Source organism: Aspergillus tanneri, assembly GCF_003426965.1.
Source record: "Aspergillus tanneri strain NIH1004 chromosome Unknown AapTan_6_pilon_pilon_pilon, whole genome shotgun sequence".
NCBI lineage: Eukaryota > Fungi > Ascomycota > Eurotiomycetes > Eurotiales > Aspergillaceae > Aspergillus > Aspergillus tanneri.
The window spans coordinates 3,998,233-4,013,941 of record NW_022984633.1 but is presented as its reverse complement, the minus strand read 5'-3'; the positions used below and the strand labels follow the sequence as shown (position 1 = coordinate 4,013,941).

Here is a 15,709-nt window from a genome sequence, read left to right as displayed (position 1 = left end):
GAAAAAACCATACATCACGAGTTTACACATGAGTTTGTGGCATTGCCAATTCTATATAATCCATAGCAGGGAGAAATGTCATAGTTGTGATCCACGGTTTCGCCGAGAAGACGAACGCATCACCGTGCGCTTAGCAGCTGAAATCGTCAACAAAAAAGCAAAGATCGCCCCACCATGCTATTCTGGCCTTTATCTTGACTAAGATCCTGAATATAATCTATATTAGATCTAGTGGCGAGTCCAACCAGGGTCCTCCCCTGCGCCCGTCCCAACAAATCTCGCCATGATATCAACTATAGCTCCACCTTTATAAATGTACTAGACAGAGCCCCGCACTGTCACCGCATAAATGGATCACATCACCTTGTATTTTAAGTGGATTTAACAGCCTCAGGGCATGTCATCACCACACTATCCGAGTCGTCGTGTGACGCAAACAATCCCATTTTCTCCTGATGTGGATTGCTAAAATGCAACGTCGACACCGATCATTAGGCTGAGGATTTGTTGCCATTATAACTGGCCCTTTTCCTCTACGTTGTGCACAATTCTTTTGGCGAGGCTATATGCTAGTCTTGTCGCAGGGAGCCCTGTCACAAGGTGCTATGAAGATGATCTCATTGGATTTACGCGCCACGGTTTTACTGACTGAGGGGCACTGGGCCATGGTTTTGGCCTTCCATTCCACCATGAGATTAGATCTTTTATTACACCGGCGAGACTGAAATGAGGACAGAGCTGCGGGATTCGAAATTCGTGGACATGGGAGACAATTCCCATTCAGAAACAGAGTTACATTTTCTAGTTGGAATCTAGATCGATTATGTAGGGTCTAGTACTCGACCTGAAATCACAATAAGCAATTTGGTCTTTATTGATCAGATCACACAGAACTAGAAGAGCTAGAGGGGAAGATTAGATGAGTGACGTAAGGCTAGTTATCCAAAATAGGAAATTGCCCGCTTGGGAATAGGCATTTATACATACCGGAGGCAATGAAGCTGCCGACATTGTTACCCACATTAACATTCCACAACCCTTTATTTAGTGCTGGCGTACATGGTGGTGAATACCAATATCCAGAATCACATGAATTTCAGCTAGCCAGAGACAGGCCCCACCGTTCGCCACCGCCACATTGTGCGATCGGGGACCCATCGAAGCCCGAGCCTATATGGTAATACGATCTTGCTAGTATAAGAGCTGCAGCCAATGGCATAGGTTATATAGACTAATATACATGTCGAGGGCAAGACAGCAAGCTGGAAAGAAGGCAAAGAACTCCACTATGCGATGACTTTTGCACTACATCTGATCCTTCGTGGATTCCGGCCAAAATTGTCTCCGTCTATGCTCTAAACTACTTCCTTGGTTTCGTCATTGATAATGAACTGAGGAGTTTTGCAATATGTTCACCTAAGAAACACAATCGCACAATTTTGGGGTCTGTGAACACCGTTAGAATAGATCTATCTTTGAATACAGCGGGGGTCTTAGAATATCAACAATAGTATGGAAGAGTACATGGAACAACAAAATACAATATGTGATCTATACTAATTAACTCCAACGAGCAAATGACGCGCTAGACTTCACAGTTCAGCCCTCCACCATATCTATCTTCGCATCAAACCCGAAACGACTTCAGACGGAATCAACTCTATTCCAATCTTCCACTTGACTGGCGAGATCAAAGCTGTAATTCTGGCTAGCGCCATGAGATGATACGCCTCTATACACTCGCGTATATGAAAAGTATAGTGCGAAAAGAACACAAAATCTAGCCTCTAGTTGCCATCGCTTTCAGCTCATCGTCCTTCCATTTCTTTACCACGCCCTTCGTTTCCGGTTTGGATTTGCTTTCCACAAACTGCCTGCACCGCATCCGAAGCTAAACCAAGTACATAATGCTCCCGGCCAAGACTCCTTGCTTCGAGAGAATAGCCAGGCATGCAGAAGACATCCCTCGCCTCAAAGACCTATTCTCATGGCGTTAGAACGTAAAAAATATCCTCCTTTCAGCATCACTCTTACCGCGAAGGAACCTCCCGAGACGATCAGACAGCTGATTGAATGGCCACGGATGCCCGTCTAATTTACGTTCATCAATGATAGTCAGTACGGAATGGGTTCGTTCCTCGACCTGTTTATGTTTCAATCATGGCTGTCGGTTCATCGGCAGACTCTGGTGGTCCTTGTTATCGGCAAACTGCACGCGTACGGCTGAGGTGTACTGTTCAATGTAGCGGATTTTCCAGCCCTGAAGATCCTAACATTGTCACGGTGGCAGATAAATAATGCGCTGGACTCTGCAGCTGCCCGACTCGAAGATGCTACTGTGTCCTAGCCTGAAGGATTTGTATGGGACTTTTCCACAGATTCGGAATTCGTGCCGCGCTGGGACGCGTTCGCGCGAAAGGAAGAAGCTTGGCTATGGCTGCCCTGCGCTGCAGCTACTGAGAGACAGAAGCCTCTGAAAGGGACTGAGGTTGAATTTAGACCGGCGTTTTGATATGCAAACGAAAAGATTGGATATCCGTGGAAACGGACGGAGCGGGTTAGTGATGAGATACGACCACGGGGTTTGGTCTTGGTATACAGCGAGCCTATTGTGAAGGAGGAATTTTGATTAAGTCGGCTGAAGAGGATAAGTATGTCCGGGGAGAGCTTTCTCGTGACAACCCCGTTGAAGATGACGTGTCCATGAGTCCATAAGAAAGAACGATGTTTTTAATAGACAGAGGTATCTTTCCCTTAACTGTTGCCTCCCTCTCTTCTCTGGGAAATAACCTTATATAGTGAGTTACCTTTTAAGAAACGTGCAAGATAAAATACAATATCCAGAGTAAGGAGTAACGAAAGTTATATTTAGTAAATTATAGCACTATTCTTTCGTCAATGCATAACTATCTGGATTCTATAAGTTTGTCTCCTGTCCTGAACGTCTCTAAAATATAAAACTCCTTTGTTTCCGCGAACACCGCCTCGTATCCCTGCTCTAGGAATCCTCGAATTATTATCAAAGATTATATACACCACATACCTGTGGTGTAGCAAGATAGAAAAACGCTATTTTCCGGGGTAAGCATCAGGATGATCCGTATTCGAACAAGAAAGATTACCTTTGCAAGGTATCACAGATTATCGAAAACGGTATCTAAAATATATAGCGTTGCTCTATTGCAATGCTTACCGGACAACTTGTTTTCTGACTTCACCAAATCCCGCTCGAGCCCCAAGAAGCGACCCCGGTAACACCCAAGACGGTATCGAAAGGTTATGTATTTTGATTTTCTTAAACCAGCAAAATTTTAGGCTGCCTTCTTATCTAGGAAGGCGGGCAAGCAAACCTTTGAAACCCTATAACTAGTTTAACAGTTCCTTGGATCCATCCGCCTATTCATGAGGAGAAATAAAAGCTATAGAAAAAGAATCGAAGTACGTATATGGCAAGGTGGCCGAGTGGTTTAAGGCGTCAGATTTAAGCAGGCTATCGACTAAACGATGGCACTTTAGGTCCCTGATCCGTAAGGAACGCGGGTTCGAATCCCGTCCTTGTCAGCAACACTTTTTTTTGCTGCTTACTCATTCCACTCAAATGAAGCCAACGATTGTACAAAAACAAACGACGCCTTTCTTTCCCCACCCATTGCGTGACTGAAATTAATTACCATTGATCGATCTGTTACACCGATGGCTACAAAGGGTTGGATCCACTACAGCTGGAGATCGACAAGATCATCCGCCGTCCTGTATGTAATTTACGACCTGCCGAGGATGATATGATGTATCACAACAGCCAGGGCCTCGACGTCTGCGAGAGGCTTTCTATAAATTAATTAAGTAGAGCAGTTCTACAGGAGCCACAGTAAAATAACGAGAGGCATAAAAATCTAATATCAATAGGAAGGAGATGGGATATAATTGAAAAAGGCTCTATAAGAAATAGATATAATAATTAGCAGAAACTTAGTACAACAAAAGTTCCGACAGGCGAGTTGCCTTCCAAACAAATACATACGTAGAGCGACTAAGCCTCTTGTCAAGAACTTGTAAACAACTGCTCTGATCTCGTCAAGGGCAGTACTCCACTTCGCCAACGTCTCCTGCTCAAGAATAATAAATGCACTCCACATCTACGATTTCCGAAAAACCGAGGGGTGGACATTCTCACCATATCAACTACCCGAGAAGAACGAGTCTGTGGCAACTGACGATAAATTCTATACAGAATATTCAGCTCCATGCACTCCATTCCCCAGTGTGGTTGATTAGGGCCTAGCGATCCATGCGGCCGTAAGCATTGAGCAGGAGATCATACTGCTCATCAAGTCTGTAATATTTGCGCTGGGGGTCTTCGGTATTTTTGCAGACACTATGGGGTATTCTTATAATTTGCGGTGGGAAGTAAAAAAAGGCTCAGTTGCAGAAAGCTATGTTACTATTGTAAGGAACTGCTTTGATTCAAGAAGCTCCCTCACACAAAGAGTACATTCAGAATTTGCCTGTTAAGAAATTGATGGGTAGATTCTCTAACACGTCTCAGGACTGGGTTCTCTCTTTTTTTACGCATCGTATCACTTCGAAGAATCGGCCAGATCATTGATCAACGTAGTTCCATAGGAAAACTTCATATATTCTGCCTTGGTTAGCTGTAGCCGCGTTGCTAGAGACACCGCCACCACTCCAACTGCATTAGCAATATCGATATGTCGATGTGTAGTCAATTGTGTCATCCGATGCCTGCCATATAGTCCTCCCGGTAACTTCGGCACGGCGCGGTTACGGCAGTATCCCAAGACCCGAAACTGGATGTGAGCAGCCACGAGAATATCTAGTTGCCAATCACTAATGATCCCTACTAGATTGCAAACCTTCAAAAAGCAACAGCGGATGCTCCTTGTTTCTGCAACAAGCGGAGAGTCTCCTCCGCGGCTGCTTCACAATAGTCACCAATCAAAACATCATTTCCGGCGTCTGAAATCGCACGCAATATGCCTTCATCCTGAAGACTACCACCGTAGCCCATTAAAATGGACATATTTGGCATCTGCGCAGAGTTTGACTTTCTCGGATGTCGGAAAGAGACTGTTTTAACTATCTGTGTCGCTGTCACGATTTGGATTTTGTCGACGATCGGAACTTTGATCGGAGGGATAGATTCAATGCTGTCTCCCGAACAGATAGTTGGACCATCCTGGATATCAAGGTTGGACAATGTGATCTCCTAGACCAATGTTTAGAGTTTTCCCGCTGTAAAGAGGCCATGTCCAATCCATTTCTGATATCGCTCTGTAATGTCCTTCTGAGCTGAAAGCATTTTCTCTATTGATTGCCAGGCTTTTGCTCCTGTCAAATCCGCTTTATTGATAGACGACGTCGGAGATATGTTATCACAGGTAAAATAATCTCGAGGATCGTAATTTTCAGAGAGAAGGTTTATTCTGTCGTAGAAAAGTGGCAGTGTTCCACTCAGAGAACTATCCCCAGGCTTGAATCTCTGCTGAAGCGAGGTACCATATCAGTTAGTAGATTGAATCTAGAAGTTGGTTCAAGTTCGAATCTCGAAGCATTGACATGGTACCAATGTCCAAGGGTGGTGCTTTGTTATCATTCTTCATTTGCAGACGTTTCAGGCCAAGTCCGCACCCAGGCGATATTACCCTGCAAGCGAGTGCTTTGTAGAGAAGATAAACCGGGGGTGTATCGTAGTCTTATACTTCTTAGGGATCTGGTAAAGACCTAGAAAAATAAAACATAGTGTAGATGTTTAAACCCTTTATAAGGCTTTCAAATATTGAAATTATTGTAGAAGTAAGTCTACTGCTACTTTCCTGTGACATCAAAATATATTGGAAGACACACTATACTGTAGAATGTCCACTAGTAAGTGGTTGCAGTATTTATACAGTATCACCGCTAAAACTCTGTAAATATCTAAAGATATAAAGATCGCCACTAGATAATTTGAGGGCCTGAACTGAGACATTCGCCCTGTTAGTTTTCTGTACTCTGTACCACATGCTGTCGGGACCTAGTAGAGATATACCCAGTATGCAGCTGAAGGATATGGGTAGACATAATTGGTTTAAGTGATTTTTCTATGCCTGCCTCGAAAGTTCGTGAGATCTACTTGGCTTATTGCATCTGCCAGATAGAAGGTGTCTGCAGGGATGTGGATATAAGAACTCCACGAATACACCCCATCACACCTCCAGGTGGCTGGCTGCGAGAACAACCAGATGCGCAAGCGGACAGCTCCCGGGACGCTTTTGAACGCACTGAAATTGATTTAGTCTCGCGCTTCTGGCCTTCTGGCTATCTTTTAGACTGTCGCTGTTCTTCATTCTCTGCCAGGGAACTGAATTAATGAGCACCTCCAATAGCATCAGCAAACTTTCTAGTAGAACTCTACAAAGCACTTTCGAATCAACTATATTTCAATATGATCGTAGCCTTGGGGTTCGCCATCATCTTCGCAATCTTCTATCTGGTATTACTACATCGACCCTCTTGCGAACAATCACCCCCGGACCACCAGATCTACAAGTTGTTGGCAACTTACATCAGTTCCAAAAAGAGCACATACTCATCAAAAATTAGGGACAACCTCTACGGCGCAATTATATGCGTCAAATTTGAGATTTAAAAATCATCTTTCTAGGCTCCTACGAAGTCACCCAGGACTAGCAATTACAGCTCACGACCAAGATTCCTAGCAGATCGAATCAGCAAAGGTTTTCTTCCAATATTCTTACCATATAAAGAAAAATGGAAGATTCATCACCGCTTGCATACTTCACTGCTTACGGCTCAGGCGAGACAACTGTAGCAAATGGTGCAGGACATCGAAAGTAAGCAGATGATTTATGAACTGCTCACTACAAAATACTTTATGGGCCCTTTTCAGCGACATGGTTCAAGTCAGATATACACACTTGCATATGGCAAACCCATGCCGAGAGGCAATGGGCCTGAAGTCCGAGAGCTAGAGAATGCCATGAATGGAACACTACAGGGCATTAACCTAAGCGAAGAAGTCTTCCCTATCTTGAAGTATCTACCCAACTGCTTGCACCATGGAGAAAGCGAATGGCCGAGTTACATGAGGCAAACCGAGATTTTCAGCCGAAACATGAAACTCGCTTCGGTCTCAGCGTCGTAAAATTGGATAAGGCTACTAAGAAACTGAACGAGAAAATGGGACTTAGTGAGAGCGAGCTGATGTACAATATCGGACGCTCTACGAAGCCGAACTGATAGCACTGCTATCGTACTTGAAGTCTTCGTTATGGCCTGCATCCCGTTGTCGTGTGGTGGGCTCATCAGGAGCTGGATTCTGTAGTCGGGATGCGGATGCCAGCTTTTGAGGATCTTCCTAGTCTCCCATATATTCGGGCACTTTTAGCGAAGTTCTGCGCTGGCGACACCCAAGACCCGGAGGTCTGTGGTAGTGAACCACTTCTCTCTGGATACAGACGGGCCACTTTCGAGCATCAGTACGACTTTGATCCAGATAGATGGATCCAGCGCCCGCATCTTCCGGTGAATGCATTTGGACTTGGTCGATGTGCCTGTACTAGGTTTTATGTGGATCAGAACTCCGTGTCAATAGCAATTGCGCATCTTCTGTGGGCGTATAATATCAGCCATACGTATGAGAATGGTCAAAAATTGGAGGTCGATTCTTGGAGTCTGACTCAGGAGATTGGTGTACGACCAATTCCATTTAAGGCACTGTTTCGCGTGAGAGGGACTAAACGGCAAGAAATTATAGAGCAGACTTGGACGGCTGCTGAGAAAGACACTGATATCTTACTTGAGCGGGCTAGTTATACATTCAAAATTAGTGTATCACTTTGGTTGTTACAGTCTGCAAAACTTACCCTTATGTGACTACATCAGTATGGCCCGACATGATAAGATATTGCATAAATCATCTCGAGCAGCAGCAGCGAGGTATGACCGGGTCGCATTTTTGGGCACATGATCACGAAGCCAAGGGAGACTTGTCATGGAGAATCCAACATCCACCCAATTATCTTGGGAAAACCTCAACTAGTAGCCTTGGGAAAACATCAGCCGTATAATATCCACCTTTCCGTTTGCTCAGAGTGAAGCATATTAGCTTTGATGGTGGATTATAAGGAACAATCTCATTTGAAGGGATGTCATTTAATATTATTGTCGCGGACTGAATATTCTTAGTCGAATTGAGCAGCTCAGTAAGGAATAAAATCTTTTCCTCATAATTAGCTCCGCCAAGGAATAAGGGGTTTGGAAAGGGCATACGAGTTTGATCTTTCTGAACATCCGTAGTCGACGACTGTCATCGATGATCATTCTTTCTGTCAGAGAATGATTACTCTTCTGGAATCTGCTGCAACTCACCATCTACCCTTAAGGGTAGGAACTTGATGCACTCTTTAATGGTGGTTGCTTGAAGTTCCGAATGTTTGTTTACCCGCCCCCACCAAGCATCGACATACCGTTCTCGTTCATGTTAGGTTTTGAGGGCTTTAATATTCCCACTGCTGGGAGTGTCGTTCCAATTTATTTATGTCCCTCTGATTCGGATGTGTTCATAGCCGCAAGAGCGAGGAGGAAACATCTTTGGCCAACTAGTCGGTTCACATTGAAATATAAAAGCTGACTTTACTGATTCGGATGGTACATAGTTTGTACGACATGATGCCTGCGGCACAACATGGAAAGATGGGGTGTGGTGTGTCTTTATTAGTGAAAAATGTATGTACTGATTATTCAGTGGCTGACCAATATTTTCCAGCAAGAAAAAGGTACATGCATATTATTTATACTGGGTATTTCTTGTATACCTGAAAAAGCAGGTCAGTTGTGATCTCTGCTGATACTTTTCAGATCTGGGTGGTATTTGTTCATATTTACTATTTCTATCAATTATGCCCTTAAGCTTACTTCTATATACCATCACACTCTAAGTGAATACTATTAGATGACGAACTAATCAGGCAGCCTCCTTTCCTGGATGGTAAATCAATGCTCTAAGACTTGATAGTGCAAGGAAAGTATTAAAATGGAAAATTACATAAAACACCAGAATAATGGCTCTCCTAGAGCCTTTGAGTTTTTATATGGCTGAATAGTAATTTTTATCTTTGCAGGATGCTACAGTTCATATCCACGCAGGTAGATACTCCGGCCTAGAATTAAGGCTTAAATATCTAACTGATCCCTTCTTAGATAGGACCAAGCTCCTTTTTATACAAAAAGTTTTCATAATGCTGGTAGCTCAGCCAAGGACGGAGGTCGACCAGTCGAATGCGGCTCTCGCGCATCTAACTAGGCCTTTTTCATATGCACGTTGTAGTATTACCATATTTGTCGACAGAGCATTTGTGCATCAGTGTAATAGGTTTTCGAAGAGGAGTATAAAGGGCTAGATAGAGCCCGTTTGACCTTTCGGACCAGTTGACCCTACTATCCCTACTGTCCCTATTGTCCCTATTGGGCCCTACAGGCTGTTTTGGCCCCCGACCCATACCACGTGACTTTTCCCCTTCTTTTTTTACCCCTCCTTTCCCTCTAACGATTCCTTTTTGTACATAGGCATATTATATAGGTTCTACGGGTTCAGCCGCTGACAGGGAGAGACCTTTGGGTCGCCAAGCGGGAGACGAGCCAATCGAAGACAATGGAAAAGCTGCAAGAACAAACGGAAGCCAATAATTAATAAGGCGAAAAAGCGCAACAAGCCACAGGTTACAAAATGGTGCTTACGGAAAAATTATGATCCTCCCGACTTGGCGGTGCAGAGTATCGGACGATCCATCCTACCCGTCGCACCGCCTCCCCCCACTTTTTGCAGTAGGGGGTCGGCTACACTTCAACGCAAAACACACTCTTCAACGCAAAACACACTTCAACGCAAAAATCAATTTTTTACTACTTTTGAAGCTATTCCCACCACCACAATCATGGAATCAACATATAAAGTAGAGGAGAATATTATTCAGAAGGCCGTACATGAATACAATGAAAAAAAACGCGAAAATTCGCGCGTTAATATGTCAGAAATTGCGCGTCAATATGGTGTATCCTATCATCGCCTTCGTGCTCGAATTGGTGGTAGAGCAAGCAAATCAACGCGGAAACCGACTCAGCAGCCTCTTGATCCTGCTCAGTTTGATGCTTTATATAATCATATTGATCGGTTTGATGACCTAGGCGCTCCGTTAAGTATTAGTGATGTTCAAAAGGCTGCTAATACAATTCTTAAACAAGGCCATACTGATCCTTTAAAACCACCACCAAGAGTCTCCAAAAACTGGGGATATCGCTTCCTACGACGGAATCCACAGTATACCAAAGGGAGCGGCGTGTAATTGAGATGGATCGGCGCGAGGCAGAGAATATTGAAGATATTCTGCAGTGGTACAATCAGTTGCAGCATCAAATTGAGGCGTTTAATATTGCAGATAAAGATATCTGGAATTTTGATGAAACTGGCTTCCGTGTTGGCCAGGGACGCATTGAATCAGTTATTACTAAGTATCCAAAGCGCAATAACGCTATTGCAAGCGCGTCATCGCGGATACTGGTAAGCGCAATTGAGTGTGTCAGTTCTACCGGTGACTTAATTCCACCGTTGTTGATTATGCCAGGCAAGGTTCGGCTAGAGGACTGGTATACACAAACCAATCTTCCAGATGATTATATTCTTGAAACCTCTGAATCAGGGTATACAAATGATGAAATTGCATATCTTTGGATTCATCATTTTAACCAGCATACTGCCGGACGCAGGCGACAAAAAGAGAGATATCGCCTTCTTCTTATGGATAACCATGAGTCCCATCTTACTATGGATTTTGTGCGATTCTGTCAAGATCATAAAATTATTTTGTTACCTTTTCCACCCCATTTAACACACCGGTTACAACCGCTTGATTCAGTTCCCTTTCAACAGCTTAAAGCTTGCCACGCCGGTGCAGTTAACGCCGTTTCCCGTATAAATGGCAAGCAATATGACAAATTAGAATTCCTATATGATATTGATAACATCCGGAAGCAAGCTTTAAAGCCCCGTAATCCCGCGCCGGCTGGCGGGAGGTAGGGATCCGGCCATGGAATCCCATGCATGTCTTGCAACAGATTGGATATACAACAGATATGGAGGAGGAACCTTTGAAAATATATGACGGGGACAATATAATTGAGAATTTTGACCAGCTGGATTCGTTAACTACCGAGAATACTGCAGTAGTGACAACAACTACCACTACCACTACTACAACTACCACTACCACTACCACTACCGTACAGAGGACTCCAACGCCACCACTGCAGAATAAAGTGGAAACACCTAAAACACTGCATTCAATTCGTCATCAAATTACTTTACTACGATCCACTAAAAGGAGCTTTCTCCTACAATTGATCGTATCCTGCGTGGTGCTTTATCCAACGCAGAGAAAGGAGCCATGTCCGCGGCGGTATTGGATGAAACCTTAGAGGCGCAAAACGACCATCTAATTCAACCACGCGATCCCGCCGGCAGGTCAAACCAGGTCCTATATATAATTGGCAAGTTCGGCGTCAAATTGACGAGAGAAAAGCAGAGGAAATACGGTCTCGTTATAGAGCTATGCAGAAAGAAAATCGCAAGGGTGCGGAAGCTCTTTTGAAGCAAATTGGTCAAGATATTGATAAATCACCCACACAATCTTCTGTGAGTCAGAAAATGAGTCATCTGAATCGCTATTTTTTATAGATACGCAAGGGGATCGTGGTATACCTTCATCATTTTTATATTAGGCAATATTCATTGATTTTTTAATATATTATTTTTTTTGCGTTGAAGTGTGTTTTGCGTTGAAGTGTAGCCGACCCCCTACTGCAAAAAGTGGGGGAGGCGGTGCGACGGGTACCCCTCAATCCTTTAGCTTGGTTGAGCACCTCAATGAGGATATAGTGAACCACTTAGTAGGCTCAGTTGGTTGAGATACTGAGATTCCTGGTGTTTCCACTGATGACATCTGCTTCCTAATAAGACTACTGGTCGGCCTGTAGCTGATCTATAGCTCCCTTCGTATCACTTCCCCTGGATTCCACAACAAACCCAAGGATTAATAAACAAAATACAAAAACCAAAGGCGGCTAACAAATCGGAACGAAGCCAGTAAAGCAACAAATAAGAGCGAGGCTTGGCACCAATTTGGCAACAAGTTTCGCGGCAAATTTCGCCCGCGGCTCACGCGGTATGGCCAAGCCCCTCTTCCTTTTACTTCCTTCGTTTCAGGGCACGTTCTAAGAATAGGAGCTCCAACAGAAACAACTGAATCGTCGTAGAAGTAGGTATTAATAAAAAAAAAATTGTTTTTTTGTAGCTATAAGAAAGTCTGCAATGACTATACTAGGAATCAGTGATCAATTTTAATTACTGCTGTCTTGCACTGGGTACCCAAACACATGCCTTAAAGTCTATTAACCCTAGCGTTCAATTAGCCGCTCTTTTAGAAAAGGATCCTAAGATGCCAATTAATCAAAAGACATCATACAATCTGCACTTGCTGTCTTAACTAGGTTTCACATCCTTCGGTAACTTCAGGTTGGTAACAAGGAGTATAATACGATAACAGCTGAGTACCCACACCTCTATTTTTCATTAAAGTAATGCATCCACTATTTCAGCATAAGCCTATCAAATTAGAGAACCATAAATTCCTATCGAAGGTTATTATGGAGATATTGGCCATGGGCCATGATCGACCCACATCAATACCACTCAATACCCACAGCTCCATTTTTTGGATTCCATTAAGCAATATGTACATCAACTATTTCCGAATGAGCCTATCAAATGAGAGAACCATGCACTCCTATCTAATTTAATATGGAGATATTGGGTCGTGGGCCATGATCGACCACTTAATTCTGATTATTGGAAATAATTAAGGTTTCTAAATCCGTTGCCACTGATTTTTGGTTTTTGTCGCCGTACAATATCTAACATCTGCAGTATGAGCTTCAACTCATCCGTATGTGTTGCGCAACTACAAATGCAGTGACTAAAAGTAATTACTACAGTTTGTCCAACAGGAAGGGAAAGGGCAAAAAAAAAAAAAGGCATATGATAGCGTATCTTTTTTGATATTAACTAAGGTACTGGCAAGGTTTGGTTCGAAGACAAAGGAACCTGAATACGTACTCGTCAATCACATGATAATCCATGTTTAGGTCTATAAGAGGAAAATGTATTGCCAAATATTACTTTGGAAATCTAGAACTTCATACTACACGCTTGCTAGGATGGTAGGAGATATAACTTCTTTTGAGACAGAGGTGTGGATAGAGTATGGGTTCGGTGTGCTTATTCTGCTCCTTAGAATATTTGCACGGTGGAAGGCAGACAGGACTGGAAAATGGCAGGGTGATGACTATTTTACTATTCTGGTCCTTCTGTTCTGGACTGTAAGCAGCATCGATACCAAATACATTAACGTGGAGAACTTACAAGGGCTTTACTTCTTTCCAGGGACACGTTGTCATGCTCGAACTTATTGGTATACCCCACTGAGCATAGAAAAATCGTCCTCGTCTCCGAAGACTCAGGCTGACCATTTCTCTAAAACAAGGCCGCTATGGAACCAATATCGGGTGGTCCTCTGGGCAACACAAGTTGCTTAATAATGATGAGATCCACCGTCTTCAGATTGGATCTAAGTGCCTTACTGCTGGGTGGTGTTTTTATGTTTCAATGATCTGGTGCTTAAAGGCATGCATGATATTTTTCTACCGTCGCCTCACGTCAGTATTAGGTTTTGTTTCTTATATATATAACATTAATTTTTGTCCTTCCAACAAAGTGCTATGATGCTAACCCTTTACAGCCAAGGCCTTATTCTAAAAAAACTTGTCCGGTTTACAGCAATTTTGTGTGCTAGCACATATATAGCTGTAATCCTAACGATATTTCTGCACTGCCGACCTTTATATAAACTTTGGCAGTTTTATCCAGATCCAGGCGGTATGCAATTTTTAAAGTTATTTTACAATGCTTACACTGGCATGCTGAAGTATATTTAGCTGAGTGCACGACTGATTTAATGAATTATATTGTTATTGCGGCGACCAATATAGGGTATGTCTTCCATTTCTAATATAAAAATATAAAAATATACTAAAACACTGCAGAACTGATATACTCATTGTTTGCATCCCTATCCCTCTAATAATTCAAGTCAAAGTGTCCCTATTACGGTATATCTCCCAGAAATCTTTATAAACGTAGACTTACAGAGTCTTTTCTGCTCCAATTTAGGAAACTTGGAATGTCCCTATTGCTCTGTTCCGGAGTGTTTGTTATATGCGCCGCTCTAATCCGCTGCATAATGTCATTAAACAATCTGAACAACATCAACAAAAGCATCGTTTGGTCAAATCGTGAGAGTGTTAGTGAACTAGTCTATCTGTTAAACTCTTTCCTTTGCTAACATACCTCTGGGCTAGATTGTTGCTATTGTAGCGGTCAATGTTCCGTGCATCAAGCCTATCTTCAATGCCTCGACCTGGAGACAACAATCATCAAGTAGAGATATTGAATCAGGTCACGGAATCCACGTCAACACTACATTTGAGATGACTGAGATTGAACACGTGAGAGACAGAGAGGGAATTGATCAAACAGACATGCTGTATTCACCTTCCAAGACATTTCCCCGAAATCAATCACCCTTTGAGGGCCTCCAATCTCCAGGACCAGCGTGGAAATCACATATTGCGAAACAACACCGGTTGTCATAGATGTAAGGAGATGACTGGAGTTCAACAGTTCAATTTTTGAAGGAATGTATACTGCTGCTCAACTTGCTTTAACTTCTCCGGAAGTGGATATTCTTCAGAACGTGCCCCTCCCACCCGTCCGCATGCTAATACAGTCTGATTCCTCTAATTGTGAGAAGTACCTACACGGTGTTACCAGTCTAAATTTTCGATATTCACCCGGGATATAATCTTCAAAGGGGAGTAAATTCCCATATTCCACTGGGATGGTAGCATGACATTCATTCCACGCTCCTCTTAGGATATTGGAGCTTTAAAGAAAGAAAACAAACAGGGAGAAAAGGCAGGGCCAGTGGTCTTGTTAGTTCTAATGGACCGTGTAGGGAGGAAAAAATGACAACAACATCACACCAGTTCGTTCCATCAGCAGCAAACATTGCCTACACTGCAACACCACGAAAATTTCTGGCTGGCCAGCACATATCTCCAAGACATGCCACTTATAAACCAAATTACAGCTTGGGAAATACAACCGTATCTGGCAGAAGAACAAGATTAAAGGTTCTCTCAGATATAGATCCCCGGAAAATCAGCCATAACACTCGCAAGGCGAAGCTTAGATCTAGAAACCACTTATCTGCAAGGAGGACTCAGCCACATCTACGATTCTGTTGTGCTGGTGTAAAAGCCACCACTATCATATATTGTCAGTATGGGTTATCAACTCAGCTGACGAGATAAGTGTCTGGCAAGATATCAACTACGCATGACATACCCACGGAGGGTGGTGGAGGAAACTCTTACCGTTTTTCAATACCAAGAAAATTGAGATCTTTGAGGTTAGCTCTTGCGTTCTGAAGCCAAGATTATATCCCGCGTACTAACAAATTGTGGTAAGATTTCCATTGCAAGGCAGGATCAAGAAACAATCGCAGTCCCACATTTA

At 43.1% G+C, this 15,709-nt stretch overlaps 3 protein-coding genes and 1 non-coding gene across 4 annotated transcripts; 3 read left to right on the top strand and 1 right to left on the bottom strand.

Moving 5' to 3' along the window:
• The first annotated feature begins 3,448 nt into the window (after positions 1–3,448).
• On the top strand, positions 3,449–3,561 carry ATNIH1004_009323. The gene has a single exon. It is a non-coding gene; the product is annotated as a tRNA-Leu (tRNA).
• A 1,016-nt stretch (positions 3,562–4,577) lies between these two features.
• On the bottom strand, positions 4,578–5,041 carry ATNIH1004_009322 (uncharacterized protein; the record flags this gene model as incomplete). The annotated part of the gene is made up of 2 exons (XM_033573916.1): positions 4,578–4,808; positions 4,889–5,041. The coding sequence occupies 2 exons, from the start codon at positions 5,039–5,041 to the stop codon at positions 4,578–4,580; spliced, it is 384 nt and encodes a 127-aa protein (XP_033424468.1).
• A 2,051-nt stretch (positions 5,042–7,092) lies between these two features.
• On the top strand, positions 7,093–7,896 carry ATNIH1004_009321 (uncharacterized protein; the record flags this gene model as incomplete). Its single annotated transcript, XM_033573915.1, has 2 exons — positions 7,093–7,226; positions 7,284–7,896. The coding sequence occupies 2 exons, from the start codon at positions 7,093–7,095 to the stop codon at positions 7,894–7,896; spliced, it is 747 nt and encodes a 248-aa protein (XP_033424467.1).
• Positions 7,897–14,372: 6,476 nt separating this feature from the next.
• ATNIH1004_009320 (uncharacterized protein) lies at positions 14,373–14,784 on the top strand (the record flags this gene model as incomplete). The annotated part of the gene is made up of 2 exons (XM_033573914.1): positions 14,373–14,432; positions 14,491–14,784. The coding sequence occupies 2 exons, from the start codon at positions 14,373–14,375 to the stop codon at positions 14,782–14,784; spliced, it is 354 nt and encodes a 117-aa protein (XP_033424466.1).
• Positions 14,785–15,709: the final 925 nt, after the last annotated feature.